Genomic DNA, 19,859 nt, shown 5'->3' on the forward strand with positions numbered 1-19,859 from the left:
AATGAGGTTTTCCTGGATTTTCCTCATTCACACCAGGCAAATGCCGGGGTAGTACCTAACTTACAGGTCCCAGGCCGCTTCCTTCCTTCCACAATCCTTTCTTCTTTCCTTTTCCCCGGATAGTGTGCTCGCCGAAGGACATCATCCCTCATGCGTGCCGGGTTAAATGAACATAGATGCCGAAAGCCCAGCAATCTAAAATCCTAAATCCAAATAAAGTTTCGCATTTTGTAGCTCTTTTGGAAAAGATATTCCCTGACAATTTTAAAATTGTTCCTTTTATTCATAGATCACTACAAAAATAAGCCATTAATTACCTAAAAACAAAATACACTGAATATTTTATTTGACACTATAAATTTCACTTATAGAAAATTGTGAAGTAGCTCAAGTGGTAGAGCGTTGGCTTCGTATTCGGGAGGTCGTGGGTTCGAATCCTGCTGCCGACCATCCTGACTGAGGTTTTCCAGGGTTTCCCTCAGTCCTACCAGGCAAATGCCGGGATGGTACCTACTAAACAGGCCCTGGCCGATACCTTCCCAAATCCTTTCCATTGTTATTGTTGGATATCCAGTGTAAAATGGCCTGTGAGCTGTATCTGGTGATTAGTAAATAAATTAAATATATTTTTTAAGCAAACTGAAGGAAAATCAATAACTTACTACGAGTAGGAAAGTTTTGCTGTCTTCTGAAAACAGGCAAAAATTACATTTAAGCATTAAACATACGCAAGTTACATGTTTCCACATTTTCCTTCTTCATTGTTATACATTTGTTACTTATCATCAGTCCATGCCATTGGCTAGTTAATTAGCTGCGATGGTGATAGCTAATGCGTAACATGTTCTCCATAACTGTGTCTGAATCACCCAGAATGCATAGTTCATGCCACGTTCTACCGTTTCGTCAGCGGAAAACTGGCGTTTTTAAATTAATGGAAACCTATTTTTAAAATTTCGCGTATTGTTAGAAATTTCTCGTTTTATCGCGCAATAGAAACCAATGAAAACACACATAGAATATAATAAAACACCAAGAAACTCAAAATTACTTAATTCTGACGCATTTCGTTTTATCGCGCATTGTAAAAAAACTCGTGCCTCTAAGGATATTAATTTGTTTAAAATCACTGAAGCAGAAATTTACTATTCGACCCAATACACATTTGCGTATCTTGCCTGTTCCACAATAAGGGAACACAGTGACAACGGTAGAGCTCATCTCTGACGAGATGGGTACTTAGTTCGATCCCAAGCCAGGTGAATTTCTGCTGGACATCATGTTCATGGGCTTTCTTATACGAATCATGTGAAAGTTTCATGTGAACACTATTTCTATTATTTCTTCGTTTCTTCGAGATAATTTTACACATAACATGTACCCTTTATGTTAAATTAAAAGGAAACATTATACACACTAAAAATCCATGATAATTTTCTCCTTGCGTTGACGATTGTATGTAGAACATTTTAAACTATATATCTAAAAGAAGCAATTGCTATACAGTTTGTATTCCATTTTTGCTGAAAGGCAGATGAGGTCTTGTAATTTTTGGGTGCAGGGAACGTACCTCAAATTCCAGATAATCTATAACCAACGAATAGAACAAAGAGAAAAGAGTAGGCTTTAATCTATAACCAACGAATAGAACAAAGAGAAAATACTAAGCTTTAATCTATAACCAATGAATAGAACAAAGAAATACTAGGCTTTAATCTATAACCAACGAATAGAACAAAAATACTAGGCTTCAATCTATAACCAACGAATAGAACAAAGAGAAAATACTAAGCTTTAATCTATAACCAATGAATAGAACAAAGAAATACTAGGCTTTAATCTATAACCAACGAATAGAACAAAAATACTAGGCTTCAATCTATAACCAATGAATAGAACAAAGAGAAAATACTAGGCTTTAATTAATCCGTAGTATTACGATGATATCTTAATTAACTCATTATTATTAGTAGTATACTTCTAAATTGCTTTAAATATATTATAAGGAGTCCCTTCTTTTAGTGCGAGCACATGTTATCTATACAATATGTGCTATTGTGAAGATATGTGTATTTGGATACATGGCAAAGTTTCTCATTTTTAACAACGGGACATTTTATTTTAAAAGAACATTACAGTGAAAAGAATAACTATTCATTTTAAGTTAAATCACCTTTCGACTTTTTTTTCTAAGTTCATTTGCCTTTGCTGTCTGTCATTTACTTCTTACATTTGTAATTTCTTAATTAATAAAATAACAGATTGCTTACCCGTCCGCATTCCTATCATCACCTTACCTTGGTTAATCTACAAGCATGCACTTTCTTCATCGAGACGCAAATCAGAGTGAATAACCCAGGACATGAACCCGGAAAGAACGCCATACAAAATCGATTGAAAGACTTTTGGAAGAGACAGTCGACATGGAGCGAGGGACGAGTTAGAATGTAAACCGCGAGCTTCATTTTGAAATTCACGATTGAAAGCCTTGCTCTGTCTTATAAAGCACCTTTGATTTAACGACGATGTATTGCTTTTTAAGAAGAAGTTTTAAGTTTAACTAAAGTTGCGGTCTTCGTGAAGTCGGTTACTCAGTCCGGGTTTCGCCGACTCTTAACCTTGGTTACTTGAACGACCAGACAGCCAAACAGAAGGATGGACGGACGTCGGCCTGTTGGAGGAATCGTCGAGAGGACAACGATCAGACCTGCAAGTAAGTGCGAGTAGATTAACCTATCCCGAAAGTTACTCCCTTCTTGCCCCTTTTCACCCCCTTTTACATCACAGTCTGTTTCTTTTATACTTGTCACATTTTATTTAAATGCAACCCAGGTCAGGTCCCGTACCTCGCATTTTGTCAAGTTCCATGAATACAAAATCCTGGGCGCAACTTGTCGGTTCTGGCATTCCCAATTACGTTGTTTATGAGTACATTATCTGAGCTTTCAGACCAACAAGGGGCGACTGCACATGGCGGAGATGTGGTTTTAACTTGTGTGGATGCACACATATCTGAAATATATCCTCGATTTTTCTCATTTTTAAGATTTATTTTGCATTAGTTTGTTTGCCGCCCACCGTTAGAATTTGATGAAATTCTATTTGTTTTCCACCCTCCCTCCACCCTCTCAATTTGTTGTGTTACTTTGTTTTATGTGCTTTTTAGTTACATTAATTAGAGATATTTAGTGAAAATGGTGAATACGGGCATTATGGCACAAGCTCGACTTACGTCTCTAGATTCTATTGTGCGCCCCACATTTTTTCACGGCAAGTATGGGGAAGATGTCATTCGTTTTTTTGAGTATTTCGAATCTTACTGCGTCATTTATGAGTTCAATGCAGTAAAGAAGCGTCATTTGCTTCCATATTTATTACGGGACGGAGCCTTAGCGTGGTTTCTAGCCTTAACTAGGACAGACGAATTTGTGAATCTGTCGTATGTAGATATAAAGAGACGAATGATCACATTATTTGGTGGTTTTGTAGTTAAGAAGGTGACGGAACACACCATTCGTTCTAGAGATCAAAAAGAAGGAGAACCTATTATGTCATATATTTATGAGAAGTTAGATATACTTAGTTTCGATAAAGCTATGCCTATTCAACAACAAATTAATTTCCTTATTGAAGGGTTATTGCCTCAGTACTTTAAGCTTACATGCAACAAATCATTTCCATCCGTTGATGCGCTATGTGAGTTTTTATTACAAGAACAGTCAGCTGAACTAATAGTGAATTATAAGACGCTCATTAAAGCCAATTCGAAAGAACGAGTCTTGCAGTTTAGTACACCGGAATTTATCGCTAAGATAGCTGATGTTTCATTGCGCGATAATTCTCATGTTTCATTTCCTCTCGAAGAACAACAGGGAAAAAAAGAAATGCTTGCACGTTTGCATTATGATATCTTATCCGCTGAGAAAGAATGCGGTGATCAACAGTCATTCTATTCCGTCTCATCAACAGAAATGTAACTCTTTTTCTTCTTTTTGTTCCTCTGAATGTAAGAGTGCCGAGAATAATAATAATATGCATGATAGAATGAGCTCTGCCACGAATACTTCTGTTATTGCTAAGAACGAACAGAACAAGCGCAAACAGAATCATAGTACGTCTCCCGCGAATAACAAAATACACTGTCCGGCCAAAGTATCAGAGTGCAACATGGCACAATTCAAGGGAAGTAATAATTGTAATGTTTTCCATAGCGGAAGTAGTTCAGGGAATGGTGAGAGACCTGCTTTTAAGACCCACACGATAACTACGCCTATTGTTAGGGATAGGATTCTGCCTTGCATCAAAATTACTATTGGAAACAAAGAGTATAGAGCGTTGTTGGACTCTGGGAGTCAAATTTCAATTTGCACTAGAGAGCTCCTTCCTCCGAACACTAGACTTGTTAAAAGACGTACTATCATCCGTGGCATCTCGGGTAAAGGACTTGAAACTAACACGTTAGCTGTGCTGAAGTTCAAAATTGACGGCTATTCATTTACGCATACTTTTAGATTTAGAGTTGTTGACAAATTTGCATCTTCTGTTTTGTTGGAGAATGATTGGTTACTTCCTCAACATGTCACTATTCACCAGAATATTCACGTAGTTCATATAGTTAGGTTTGGGAAACCTACTGATCACGCGCTACCTGAAAGTCATGCTATAGGCACAGTTTCTGAACAAACAGCGAACCTCATGCAAGCCTATTTCATAACGGCGAAATCTGTTACTTTGCCTCCAAATTCCAGTGTTTCAGTACCTGTTCGTAAAATTAATGATTTAGTGGGACTTAAAAATGTTTTGCAACCCAATGAGAAAATCTGTTCTAAAGCCGAAATCTTTGTCAATGAATCTAGAGTGGATCCTGTTAATCCTGTCATTAGAGTAGTCAACCCAACCAACAAAAAGTTGTGTTTAGAGAAAAACCTTCATTTAGGTGAAGCTATTGACATTAGGCCGGGTGCACATTATCCAAATGATACAGATAGTGTTCAAAATCATGGTTTAGCCAGTAAACAAGACAACAATAACTTTCCTGCTGGTTTTGATGTCAGGCGTGTGGACATTAACCCTCAACTTTCGGACGATCAGAAGCAAATGTTTTATTCTGTTATAGAGGAGTATAAGGATTGTTTTTCTTGGTCAGAGGATGATTTTGGAGTGGCCAAGGGTTACGTACATGAAATTAAAATGCTAGATAACGCCCCAGTTCACACCAATCAGTATGCAATACCCTTCCACTTAAGAGAAGTTAAAAAACAGATTGATACTTTGCTCAAACAAAAGGTTATTAGGAGGTGCATCTCGAGTTATAACTCGCCTATTCTTCTCGTGAAAAAGAAGTCTGGATCTTATAGATTTTGTTTGGATTGTAGAGCTATTAACCTACACATTGCACCAGACAGTTTTCCTGTACCGTCGATAGAAGACATTCTTTCGCGTCTTAGTAAGTGTCGCTACCTGTGCTGCTCCGATTTGCTCAGTGGTTTCTTCCAAGTGAAAATCGCGGAAGAATACCAACGTCACTGCCTTTTCAATCCCAGCAGTTGGTTCATTTTGTTTCACAGCACTACCACAAGGCCTTATCACGAGTTCCGCTGGTTTAAACAGATTAGTGAAAATGACATTGGAAGGATTAGAATCTGAACAAGTTTACGGATACCTTGATGATTTTTTTTGGGGTGGGAACACTTTTGAGGATGTTATCAATCTCACCAAGAAGTTATTTCAACGAATTAGAGAACGTGGTCTTAAACTTGCACCAGAAAAAAACGAAATTGGCTTATTTTTCATTAACAGTTTTGGGACACGATATTTCGTACGATGGCTTGCGAATTTCCAAGAAAATAACTGACTCCATTAGTAATTATGAACGTCCGAAGACGAAAAAACATGTGAAAAGTTTTCTAGGATTACCTAGCTTTGTAAGACGATTCTTACCTAATTTTTCTGAAATTGCGGAACCTTTGAACTCACTTCTCAGAAAGGATGTACCGTTTAAGTGGACACAAAAACAAGAAGATGCTTTTGAGAAAATTAAAGACCTTATCATAAAATCGCCATATTTAATGCATTATAATCCGAAACACCCTGTATACTTGTTCTGTGATGCATCAACTCGTGGTCTGGCTGCCGTGCTCAACTACTGCACACTATTGCAAATAATACACACAAAGTAACAAAAACAAAGCCAGCAAGACGGAACCCGAGAAAGAACGAGCCACTCACAAATGGCTTATAAAAATAGACCTAAAGAGGAACAAAATACCAGTTAACCACTGATCTCTTAAACCTACATCTATTCTGAGGTTGCTCTGAACGAAGAAACACTACCTTGCCCAAATTCCTGGAAGCTGCCATGTGCTCAAGAATTCCTAACTAAAGCCTAAATCTCTGGACGCTGCCATGAGCTAAGGAGGTTACCAAAATACCGTATTCTGAAGTAGTTACAAACGCCCTGAAGGCTACCATAAGCTAAAAGGTTCGCATGCAAAATATTTCCTTTCTTCACCTTATTTGATAAACTCTAATATAATTCTCTTTGTACATATAAAGATATTTTGTAATATTTTTATAAAGTAAATTCGGTGAAGGATCAAATCCCAAACTGTTATTGTCTCTACCTAATAAACATTACAATAGGCTTATCAAGTTCTACACATCCAGTACCTGCAAGCTTAATGCAATAGCCAGTTCCACCATAGCTTCATCATCTGCATCGGGAGGTATGTCAAGAATGGGCGGAAAGCCGCTTTGTCCACCCAAAAGAGCCTCGATTGGGTTCACATTCACAGACACAGCTCCACCACCACCTATAATATTTTAACAAAATCACAGTTGAGATTCCAAGCTTTACTACAAAACAATATTACACATCACAAAACGTAAATGTATGATGAATTCTCTATTATCTACAATGAGAAAGAAGTAACAATAACCTACAATGTCTTTTGAAATGAGTAAGAAAATTGGACAATATACCTGCTTCAGGTGGAAGCAAAACCATAGGTTCAACTGAATCAACTTCAAAATGTTGCTCAGCTTCAGAGGAGTCTTGTGAAGGTTGAGATATTGGTCCTTTGTCAGATTCAACTTCCGTCGCTCCTCCTAGATAAAAACAGTAAATCTAATCACACAGACATTAGTTTTCACAGAACAAAATACACAGAACAAATATACGGAAGCCCATTAGAAAGACAAACGTTGAGGATCAGTACAAATGTAATTAATGTACCTGAACAATCTTCTTTCATAAAACTCAAATAGATACTGAATTTTTACAGTTTAACCAAGATAGGGTTTGGTCACGAGGGAAAGTACGTACTCAGAAAAAATAATTACATGGAACGATTAAAAGTAATTTAAAACAATGATTCACTTAGAAACGAATGAGACTGCTTATATACAACAGCCATTTCATAATGCTATTTTGAAGGTTCTGAATGTGCTGTTCCATGCCAGAAGGAAACAGAGATTTAAATGCTCTAGATGTGCTCCTTAACATCGGTACTTCTACATGAGGCGATCGCTTACAATACAGCTCTCCTGTCTTAAATCAAATTAAGTAATGTACATAAGATTGTGATGCTCTTCAGTTCAGTTCATTATTTCTGATGTTAAACAAACAAACAAACAAACAAAAAAAAAAAAAAAAAAAAAAAAAAGAATAATTAAGGCATGATATCCCAAGCAACACGCCATAACTCCCTCCAGAATCATCTATTTGGCCTAGGATACCGCTCCTCTATTAGTCACATGTCACTCCCAATGTGTTTGCTACTTTTCAAATTTCATGAAAAATTCTCTCATCCTTAAACGTTACAAGAAGAAAACTAACTGCAACTAAAATCATAATATACAGGGCAAGATACTTGATTATTATGAACAAACTTTTACAAAATGAAGTCACAGACAATGCAAGTGTACTTGTTTATCTAATTAAATTCTTCCTACTCAATTCTGTAATTTTCTTCTAATACTATATTTTTATGTAATTGTAAATGATTATTTTGTTTTTTACTTGAAGCTTCTTAACAATTTTCTTCTTCATTAAATAAATACATACATAAACAGGAAATAACCCTAACTCAATTTGTCTTAGAAGGGGGCACGGTGGCTCAGTGGTAGAGCGCTTACCACTCGTGTATAGGGTTCCACTTCCGGCTAAGTAAGTTTGTGGTGGACAACATCGTGTCCGTGGGTTTTCTAGGGGTACTCCCGTGTGATCTTACATTATCATTCCACCAATTCTTTCATCATTCACTTACCTTAATCTAAAATGAAATGGAATGAAATCTTTTTGAGTTTTACGTCCCACGGTTACACCGGCTAGGCTAAAGGAGACGGTGATTATGACGAATGAAATGGTGGAATGAAGAAAGTGGGAAAAAACGGGGGAACCTCAAGGAAACCCATGCACACAGTGTTTGTCCACCACAAATTTCACTTGACGCGAGCTGGGATCGAACCAAGGACCCCATGCACCAGAGGTGAACGCTCTACTATTGAGCCACAGCGCCCCCCCCCCCCCCCACTTAACTTTATCATAGTTTCTCTTAGCCTAAAGGGCATAATCGCAGGACGTTAAACTGAAATATTTCATTTTTTTCAATTTGTTATTTTAAAAAATAATGGATTTAGGGCTTAGCACGAAAAATACGACATGAAGAGCGATAGATCTTCGGAAGATTGAAAAACTCTGATGTAAAATGCAGGACACTCTACTATTACTATACGATTTAAAGATTTTTCACATATTTGACAAGAGAGGAACACACAAAAAAAAAGTCAGAATTCGGTTTAGTTCTCTATACACCCACACAAATTTAAAAGACGTAATGCTTACAAATTTAACTGATTTCAAAAAATAAAATGTTACTATCGTCAAAACCCCAGCAACGTAACTACATCAATCAATACATTTCCACGTATCTATTACAGTACTCTTGAACCTAACATTTCCTGTAGTTACATACATGCATGCATCACATCAACAGGTATTAGAAAGTAAAAAACCTTACCTGGTGTACTACAATGTGGAGGACTTGGTATGAAGACACGTCGTCGACGTAGTCTGGGTCGAAGTACACGTATCAGGGCTTGTTTGGCACTGAAACCAACTGTAGTATCCTCACATAACAATAACTGTAAATACAATTTGGCCGCCAGGGGCACGCTCTCCAAATCACACGCTGTAAAAGCATGGATTATCTCTACCACTGCATGAACTGTGGTTTCCACATGTGTCAAGCCTGTAAAATCAGAAATGTTTCAAATGAATATTTGTCGTTACCTTAACGTAGAGAAGAATTTAAGTACGTAAAGAATACGTATTAAGACAAAACTAATCTCCATAATATATAGTTCGAAAGCATTTACAGTAATAAGGATTAGTTAGAATGAAATTTTAAGAGCAACAAAGTGGTTAATTTAATCATTTTCAAATGGTGTACCACGAAGGAACCACTGATGTACCGTAAGAAAATTACGAGACTGGAATTTGAATGTATGCTCTAACTTTCTAAAAGGTAACAATAACTATTTTTCCTTATTTGACAGTCAGTTGCACTTCCGTGGCTAAGGTTGTAAGGATCCATATACCCGCACGTACTGTAAGTCACATGTTTTCACTACAAGTACGTGTTTTTACAATTATACACGAATAGTGCCAGACGACAAAAAGGAGACTACACTTCCAAGAAAAAACGAAGAGAACTCGAAGAATCACGAAGAAGGCCGACAGCCCCTCCACAGGTTCTCCCTTCAACAGGATGGTTATAAAAGAGGTAACGGGACCAAGACATTATCAGTACCAGTGCTGATCGAACACCTACAATACCTTTTCACGAGGCTGCCATGGGCTACGGAGACTTCCTGAGCTACAGAGTACAACCGATCCCGTCTGAGGGCGCTGTGGGCTAAGACAAATATTCTTTATTCCGAGGCCACATCGTGTGCCGAGGAACTTCGCACTTATTCTACACTGGAAATATTTAAAGACTTAGAGAAAATACTTACAAGTACTTTGTAAAAAAACTTTTGTAAAACATTCTTTTTTTATAATAAAAAGGTGAAGAGTTAAAATTCCGTATACATTATTTAGACTCTATCTATATAACATTGCAATATGATAGAAATTATAACTTGGTATTACAGGGAGTCTACTAAAATTCCAAAATGAAATTTCGTGACTTTTTCGAGACCTTCTCTTCACAAAACAATAACATTTCGTAACATTCTTAACAAAGAATTTGGGTGCGAATTAGGCCGAATGTTCATGCATGCGATAGAAGTGTGCTTTGCTTGCAATTTGGTAGCATCTAAAGGCGACTATTAACATTCCTTTCAGCAGCGAGTTGATATGAGACATGGACCTACAGCTGAACGTAGGATCCGAACCACATGAATTCCCGCCGGTAATAGAACCCGGGGATCTGCGCCAAGTGCGTACACCTTTCATTCATTTGTCATCGAAACAATCCTGAGCTCCTTCGTAGCTAAGTGGTTGGTGTACACGCCTTTGATGTGGGAGACTCGGGTTCGTTTCCCGGCGGGAGCTCATGTGGTTTGGATTTCACGTTAATCAGTAGATCCCGTCTCATATAGCATCGCTGCTGAAACGGACGTTAAATTCAAAATCAACTCAACTCAAAGCAGTCTTCTGTTGTCGAGTAAAGTACCGAGCGCGCAAATTACCTTACTCATCACCTAGTTTCCGCGTAAACGAATGAAGCACGGGAGACTTTCTTTAAGTTGGAAATGCCACTAAAAAAGGAACCCACTTTCAGTCAAGAGAAGACATCATGCGGAATGCGACGGCACAGTTGTTCACCATTCAAAACTGCGTTCCAGAAGTGTTTCCAACAACGGCGAGAACGCTTAGAAAAGTGTGTCCATTTCAGAAAAGAGTGTTCAAGACTACTTTGAAGGGAATTAGTGTTTCAGATTTGCCAACCAAAAGTTCGATAGTTCTTGAACACACCTGATATAAATGAGATCTTTGAAGGCAAATATAATTTTCTTTCAAAACTTACCTGGAACACAGACCGGCGCTAAAGCCATGTTAGCGGGATGGCTGTAATGCAAACACCACAGAGCTTCAACCAGCTGCACCATGAAATGCTGGCCTTCACTTGCCATACTTTGATAATGTTGAAGTCTTGCCTTGGCATCTTTCTCTTCACTATCACTTATATCAACTGTAAAAGCGAATATGGTGTTAGTTTTGATCAGTTATAATTTTATGGAATTAAAAGTACATTAGAAGGAAAAAGTAACTTACAACTACGTCAGGAATGGAGAATATATACATATTAATATGCTAGAAAAGTTAGTATGTTTGTGGCCAATCCTTCAGACAGTGAATTCTCGGGAACCATAGGCTCTAGAAAGATGACATTTTCACTGATCGATTACAAATTTTGTGTAGATTGTTCAGTTCTAATTGAATATTTAAAAAAAAATGATCGTTATTTCTTTATTACATTTTTAGAGGTACACTGGAAGTGTTGAAAATTTTTAAAAAAAGCATCATATCCTACGAGTTATACATTCCAACACCACACATTTGTTGGAATACACACGGAGTTAGTATATCTCTCCGGCGCTTGTTTCATGGCAAAATGATAATGAAAAACGAAGGATAAACATTCTTTCAGTCCAAGATTAATCTTTATTGTTTGGAATGTTTTGCCCAATGAACACCATATATCACTGCCATTGTAATTAATTATGTAATGCTTTTGCTTATTCCATACTGCATGCAAGAACAAAGGAAACACTGATCATAGATAAATTAGAAACTCCAACCGGAAGTAGGGTCAAACCGGATAGGGCTCAACATCATACAGATTCCTTTGCCAATAACTTAGCAACGAATATCAATCCGGATAAAGGTTTTCTTGAAGTAGAGAGAATATATACGTGGTCTGTCGAATAAACACGCGAATTGATGTCATAAACACTATATTTTACAAAATTAGGGTACATCAATGTTATCCCTTTAAAATACTCCCCATTTGTAGCAATACACTTGTTCCATCTCTGTGCCCATTGTTGAAAACGTCTCTGGAAGTCTTCACAAGTCAGGCTCTTTAGGTGCTTTGTTGTTTCAAGTTTTATTGCCTCCACGCCATTCCAGTGCCGCACCCTCATGACCGCTTTACATTTCGAAAGTAAAAAGAAATCTCATGGAGCTAAATCTGGTAGGGAGGGTGATCTAGCGTTGTGATCGGATTATCGATCAGAAATAAGCGGACAATAACTGACCGTGGCCTTGCTTCGTCCTTGCAGCCTTCACGGCCTCACGGAAACGCTTGATCCACTTGAAAACAGTTGGTTTCTTCAGTTCGTTATTTCCATAAACCGCCCCCCATTTCATGAATTTCCTGAGACTTTTTCCGTTTCACCAAAAATTTGATGATCTGTTATTCCATATGTTCTTCATATCCATCGTTGATACGAACAAAAACAGGACACCATAAAACCAATGCCACCTCTAGCTGTACGCTCGTCTGGACAATCTGGTGGTTACTGCCGCTCCAGTGGGTCCTTTGCCAACAGAACAGTAAGGATTTAGGATTTAGATTTCTCAGCTCTCAGTATCTATGGTCATTTTAGTCCAAAACGTTTGAGGGATGACGTCCCTCGGCGAGCACACTGTTCGGGGAAAGGGAAGGAAGAAAGGACTGGGGAAGGAAGGAAGCGGCCTGGGACCTATAAGTTAGGTACCACCCCGGCATTTGCCTGGTGTGAATGAGGAAAACCCAGAAAAATATCATTCAGGATGGCTCGCCTGAAAAAGCTTTTTATACTTTTTCGACCGTGTACCACCGGGAATTGAACCCGGGAACGCTCGCACCAAAGGCGAGAGCGTTAGCGACTATGCTATGCGAGGCCACAACAGAACAGAAAGTGCGCATAGCCTGACTTCCACTGAAGGTCACCCTACTAACTCAGTTCACATATTTATCGGACAGACTACGTAAACATCTCTACATCACTGCAAACCATATTGGAACTGGTTTGTTGTAAGCGAAGTTATTGCTAAAATACGCAACAATGTTCTGATGGCGCCAGCACATTAATAATAATAATACTGTAATAATAAAAACTTAAGCATATCAAAACTTACTCTCTGTTAATGTACTGTCTTCAGTTAGAGTCTTATCCTGGTCTGCAAACCGAGCCAAGTTATGTGGTCGTGCTACTGCAACTCCTCTAGCAGTCAACACTAGTCTATAGAACGCTTCAGCATCCAAGTCTCGTGGATTTTGTACATCTCTAAATGCTGCTAACGACTGCATAACATGATTTAGTAAAGACTGATCCTGTAACAATCAAAGACAAATAAAATAAAATATTAAATAAATAAAATTAATAGGTTATTAATAATCCTTCGAAATGGTAAGTTTTAATAAAATTATTGTAACCAGTAACTAGAATTACGGATAATTAGAAATCACATCACTTTTCAAGAAACAGGAAAAGCTTTTGATTTTGATATTTCAAACGTAATTTCTGTGAACTTCTGCTTTGGAGCATTTACATCTGACTAATAATATGATGAGTAAATCATTCTCTTAAATGAAAAACAACATTAAGTACGAACCTTATAATTGTGATACGCTACTCTACTGCTATGGAGAGCAGCAAGCAGGGATTTTGTGTGTAGCTGTACACACACTGGCGTCGGAAGAATCAGGAGAGAGGTCGCTACATCCATTGCGATTGTCTTCTGAGCCTGTTTATCCTCAGCCGATCCAAGAAGTGTGAAACAACCTTCTAACACCTCGAGAACTCCGGACACCATCCTTAAAAGAAATAAGACAGTAAAATTAGAAAGTTAAATTTCAGTGAATACAAAACTAAAAATAAAATCTGTATAGGGTGAACGAGAAGTTGTTGTACTTCACTGTTACTAACTAAAAGATCTAAATGGGCATTATCGTGCTTTTCACATACAGCATGAAAAAGATTATCCAACAGTAAATCTTTAGATTCCCCTTCTCTCTGCAGGTAACAGATAAAGGCATGGAACTTCAAGGTCAGCTGCAGAAAGTGTCAGAATTTCAACTCCATGTCAAGCGAATAATTCGGTATCATCAACGTCAATTTTTTCAGTTTAACGTTCCATAATTATGCCCGTTAGGCTAAGGGAGACGGCCGATTACGGCAAGTGAATGATAGAAGAATTGGTAGAATGAAATTGTGTGAGGAAACAGAAGTATCCCAAGAAAACCCATGGACAATGTTGTCCACCATAAACTTACTTGGCCGGGGATCGAACAAGGGGGCCCCACGCGCCCAAAAGGTAAGCGCATTACCACTGAGCCACCGTGTTCCGTTTCTCAAGGTCAACCGACAGACGGCATGATATAAGTTCGAGCAAAAGATTTTGATCTTCCTACAGGAACATAAATTCAACAACAGAACAGAAACAGTTCGCTGAGCCACCGAACATAGCACTCGATTGAATGGGGTAAAACAGGACCAACACAGTACTCGATCAACACCATGATCAGGCTTTCTTTCATTTGTAGTATTCTTGGACGATGAAAATCCATGGCACCACCTATTGGTTGATACTGAGAACGCCGGATTATTCTCTTGGCATGCAGAGGTGAAATTCGGAAACTTTCTACGGCTGCCCGTGAAAAAACAAGAGAAATACTTTACTTTCGGATAATACTTTTCTTTTAACATCCAGTACAAAGCAAGACGATGCCATGCCATTCATAGCACAGACAAGAATTGATCATTTTAGAGATTTTCCCACTACATCTAATGGTTTATCTTTGATTCGATTGGAGTAATTTGACTTTAGTTTCGTTCTTTTCAACAACGAGGTTAGATGAGACGTGGACCTACAGTTTAACGTGGGATCCGAACCACATGAGCTCCTGCCAGGAATCGAACTCGGGTCTCCCGCGACAAAGACGTGTACGCTATCAACGTAGCCAAGAAATTAGTTCAACATTCCACGATTATATCCACGCTGACGGAGATGGAAGATGAATGCAGTTAAAAGATTAGAAAAGACCTGATAGAATGAGAATGTGGGAGAACCCATGGGCACGCTTTATCTACCACAAACTAATGAGGCCTACTATCGAACCAGAGGTGAGTAATCTACAACTATGGTACCATGCACCACTCAATAGTAGAATTATTACCTGATAAAGCTTAGTTATAATCAGAGGTAACATATGAAATGTCATACTTTAAACCATGCCTCGTAGGGCAATGGAAACTAGGATCTTAAATGTTTTATGGTATTTCGAATCGAAACGTTTTAAATTTTCACATTTTATAACATTTGTTTATTTTATTAGGTTTCAGAAACAGCAGCACTAGGCCATTTTAAACTGAAACATTTTAACATTTATGTAACATAACAACAGAATAACAATTCGAGCTCAAGATGGTACAGTACAATGGCAACATTACAAAGATAGTTTATTTATAGATGATGTGAAGGTATACTCATTTGAAGAAAGAAAAAAAGTCTACTGTTTCTGCTAACTGATTATACGTACTAACAATTCAATTTAGAAGGGACCTTTGGACAATATTAACTCTCGCAGCTCGAGAGTAAAGGAGATCAATACACCGTGTTGTTCTAGCGGGTACGCGAAAATTGATCTGACTTAATAACTGTTCACACGATATATGGCCATTTACAATTTTATGCAAAAATATTAGATCAGACGACGAAGTCTCTTGCTCCAAAATAAGTGTGCAAAGGAGGACGCCAACGTTTCTCCTGCGTTATTCGTGTCACTTAGACGTTATATTGATTCCCTGGGCTGTTAGACGTAGTTTCACAATAAACTTACATGCTCATGTTGCAGGATTTTTTGCTGCGGACTGTACCAAGGAACGTTTTAATATTGCATGGTACTGAAACACGCGGTATGACCACAACCTGGCAAAGTATAACCTATGATTTGGGAACTTCCTAGAAACCAGGGAGGAGCTATAGTCCCATCCCTGCATACTTCAGATTAGGACTGAAGTATCGTCTGTAGTACCGGAACCACTGGCTCATGCAATCCGCCCATCTGGGAGTGGGGCGAATCTCTCCTCTCGCAGCTGGCCTATCTTCATATTTTGCTCACTTTACTTTTCATCAAAGACAACGGATTTACTTGAACCCACAATATATTTAACTTTAAAAAAATACTCTAAATATGCTCTAATTATACTTAGTAAAAAAATCTCTTATTTATAAACAAAGATAATACGACTAAACTGAGATTGAAATCATTACGACACTGGCTAGTAATAACGATGTGGATACTAGGACAACAAGTTATAGTAGTGGCGGTTCGTTAGCAAAGTACAGAAACTGTGGCATGTTCTTCGGGAGTAAACGTTTATGGTAAATACATGATATGAAAATTTTTTCAAACGTTGTAAAGGGAAAATAATATTGTAAAGAAAATGTTTAACGTATCACATGTCCAAAGCCGTAGCAAAAGATTTCGGCACGGGAGCAAAGCAGAATTCGGAACCGTCCTACATTCATAGTATCAAGCCTTTTTTTTTTTTTTTTTTCATATAAGATAACCAGCTTTTATTGTTATGCTACGCTGGATTTTTATCTAGCTGCTTGGACAGACCACTGCAACAGCCAAAAACGATCATTATGTATTCTTTTACAAATAAAAGCTGTTTTCAAGAGGCTAATTTTGGACTTCCTGTTAAACTTGACAAAACTACTTTTGGTTGTATACAAATCCACTTGGAGACTAGTTATGGAAATTTACAACTATTTAGAACATTTCGTACTATCGATAATAAATGAAATGTTAATACATTAGAAACCAGGCACTTTTAAAATGTTCAAAATGGGTGACAGCATTAATTTTCAGTAATAAATGTAAATTTCTGTAATTTTATTCTGTATATGACCACAGTTTCGATTCGATTTACTTTCGATTCTTTTACGGCAAAAATGATTTGTGAAATGTAATGGAAACTCAGAAGGAGCCTTCTTTGGAATTTCTCAAAGCCCTCATTCTCACCGTCATGATTAACACGATTGGGTAGACAAGCGTGACTGTTTAAGCAAACTCATCACCATCAAAACGCCGAACACGTATTTCAAAATTTGACTGTTTCTGCTTTGAAAACATTCTTGCGTAGACTATAAGTCATTACTCGGCACCTTGTATATCACATCGTAATTAACAAATCATATATAATAACTTTTTAAGATAATAAGTAGAAATTTGTTGTGGCTCTTATAGAAACGTTTGGGTTGCGAGCGGAGCGAACTTCGTTTACTCATTTCCAACACTTTTTCTTTCTTCTTGGTCGTTTGGCGTCCTCTTGCTATCAGCGCCTGGGCCAACCGCCCATCTCCCTTTAGCTATGGCTTTGCATATGACTACAAAAATAGAAAGCTGTTCGTCAACTGTTAGTCGCTAACTGAACTTTCGCAAATACTGTAATGTATTTGGCATTACAATTATTACTGTTAAACTGGTAGGAGTTGTAATCGATAAATTATTACGTAAATAAAGGATGAATTCAGGAGTTGGACCATTAGTGAAATAGAATATATGGTTCTTTTAGGGCGAGGCTCTAATAATGGAGAATTATTGATGTGACAGTTGTCAATTACAAATAATTTAGAAGCAACTGTTCTTCTACAAGATATTTTGTGAATCTTTATCACTTTTTGAAAATATATTTACATCTACAACACATGTATCACTGGATTCTTGTATTTAAATAATTTTAGTATCCAGCTTCACAAAATATTCCTTCTAGCACATCAAAAATTCCAATTTCGACTGTAGCAATACATTTACGTAATATTACTTACTTGTCTAACGAAGTCAAAGGAACTGGTGTCACAGAAACATTTTCACTGTCCGCATTAGTTCCTGTTCCTGAAGTTCCGCTTGCAGTATTGTTCGCAGTAATTTCGTCTGATTCTTCTGGCCAGCCAAAAGCATCTTTGGTTTTCCCGTACCTGAAACAAAGCGGAATTTAACTTGTAACAGTGAGAGTGCAATAATACCAACATCTTACCAAAGGAAGGAGGAAGGAAAGAACTTTATACTACACTTCTAAAATCAGTTAGATACGTATATATACTGCTTTTACAGTAAACATTGATACTATCCTATATTGGGCACAGTTGCTTTCGAAAATACTTACATTCTACTGTACAGAATCCGAACTACGTGATTTTATACTGGAAATCGTATTCTATAAAATTCAGTAAATGATACAATTCATAAATAGGACACAAGAAGTAACTACAAGGGTCATTCAGAAAGTAAAGAACGTTTTTGCATGGTTAAATAAAGACAACAGATATAAACACAAAACTTTATTTACAATGCCACAGGACCTTATTCCACTTTTCTATGTAATTGCCATAGTTGTCAAAACATTTGTTATAACGTGGGACCAGTTTTTCAATGCTGATGTCTTACTCATCTGCCGCCAAAGATTTGAGACAGACTCACCACTTCCTTGAGTTCCTCATCGCTTGTTAACTGTTTTTCTCCCCAAAATTCCTTAAGTTTCGGGAATAAGCGAAAATCACCAGGGTTGTAAGCAGAATGACCAAAGATGGCCTCCAATTCAGATCTTCATCATGCACGCTGCTCCTTCCTTGATTTAAACATAATGCACCATTTTATCACTGATGACTCGTTCATTACACTATCACCATAAACATTCTTTATAAATTTCAATAAGCTTAATTTTTTGCGTGTTCAGAAAACGAATGACACCCTGTACTTCACATTTGGCAGGATTTCCGTCTGGCGCCGCCATTTTGAATCACTGCTAAAACAAGTAGCGTCACCGCACAGCATTGGGACTCAGCTCACACTGAGGCAAAGGAAGAAGCTAACTGCCGTGAACGCGATCGCAGTGGTGGAGAGTCGGCGTCGCGCGCTTTGCGGAATCGTCTTTTACTTTCTGGACGGCCCTCGTATTTTTATATTAAAAACGATATTATCATCAAATATTACCTAGTTGAAGATAATCATCTTTGAACATATGTTGACAATTTAAAGAAAATAATTGTATTACAAAGGATATTAAAATAGAGATAGATTTTAATTCTTCACCTTACGGCTCTTAATGAGTATATATGTTTTAATAAATAAAATTACGGACTCTTAACTGTGACTACCATTTATCAATTTTTTGATGATGATGCGATAATGATGGTTGTTATTTCTATAGTCTCCCGCGTGTATTCAATATCCATAAGCATTTCATGTTCACACAATCGAACCAAATATACCCTTTTATCATACCTATGATGCACCCTATGAAATTGTCTAATTTCATACTAAATTCAGTTACTAAAACTCAATTTTTGAACTTTTCATTTAACCAAAAGGTTTCACTTAAGACCACAGTCCCGTCAGCTTCATACTACGAGCAGAATATTTGAATTTCTTCAGGGTTATTGGCAGCCCAAAAGTATCCAATGTTTTTTTTTTTTTTTTCTTTTTGGTAAAATCCGCATAAAAAACACAATTAAAAAAATTTTAAAAACACCAAAAACGTATTTTAAAAGTTGGGTTAAAATCATAACCATAACTTGATTATAATTACTTTCGTCAACCGTGTTTCTCAGTACACGCCTAACTTCAGAATTTGCTTCAAGTATCTATTTATCCTAAGATACTTTACGAGCGAAGTAGCTCAAGTGGTAGAGCGTTGGCTTCGTGGGTTCGAATCCCGCTGCCGACCATCCTGACTGAGGTTTTCCAGGGTTTCCCTCGGTCCTACCAGGCAAATGCCGGGATGATACCTACTAAACAGGCCCTGGCCGATACCTTCCCAAATCCTTTTCATTGTTATTGTTGTTGTATATCCAG

The 19,859-nt window shown here is 37.6% G+C and overlaps 1 protein-coding gene across 4 annotated transcripts in view; it reads right to left on the minus strand.

Moving 5' to 3' along the window:
- Positions 1-19,859, minus strand: part of poe (E3 ubiquitin-protein ligase-like protein poe) — a 246,440-nt gene that overhangs the window by 123,636 nt on the left and 102,945 nt on the right. For all 4 annotated transcript variants that reach the window (XM_081764062.1, XM_081764063.1, XM_081764064.1 and 1 more), the window contains exons 41-47: positions 17,834-17,983; positions 13,610-13,811; positions 13,133-13,328; positions 11,034-11,198; positions 9,021-9,251; positions 6,982-7,107; positions 6,670-6,812 (exon numbers count right to left, since the gene is read on the minus strand). In XM_081764062.1, the coding sequence (XP_081620188.1) occupies positions 6,670-6,812; positions 6,982-7,107; positions 9,021-9,251; positions 11,034-11,198; positions 13,133-13,328; positions 13,610-13,811; positions 17,834-17,983 (1,213 nt within the window). The remainder of the gene's footprint in view (positions 1-6,669; positions 6,813-6,981; positions 7,108-9,020; positions 9,252-11,033; positions 11,199-13,132; positions 13,329-13,609; positions 13,812-17,833; positions 17,984-19,859) is intronic.

This window comes from Thermobia domestica, chromosome 7, assembly GCF_964235325.1.
Source record: "Thermobia domestica chromosome 7, izTheDome1.hap1.1, whole genome shotgun sequence".
NCBI classification, from domain to species: domain Eukaryota; kingdom Metazoa; phylum Arthropoda; class Insecta; order Zygentoma; family Lepismatidae; genus Thermobia; species Thermobia domestica.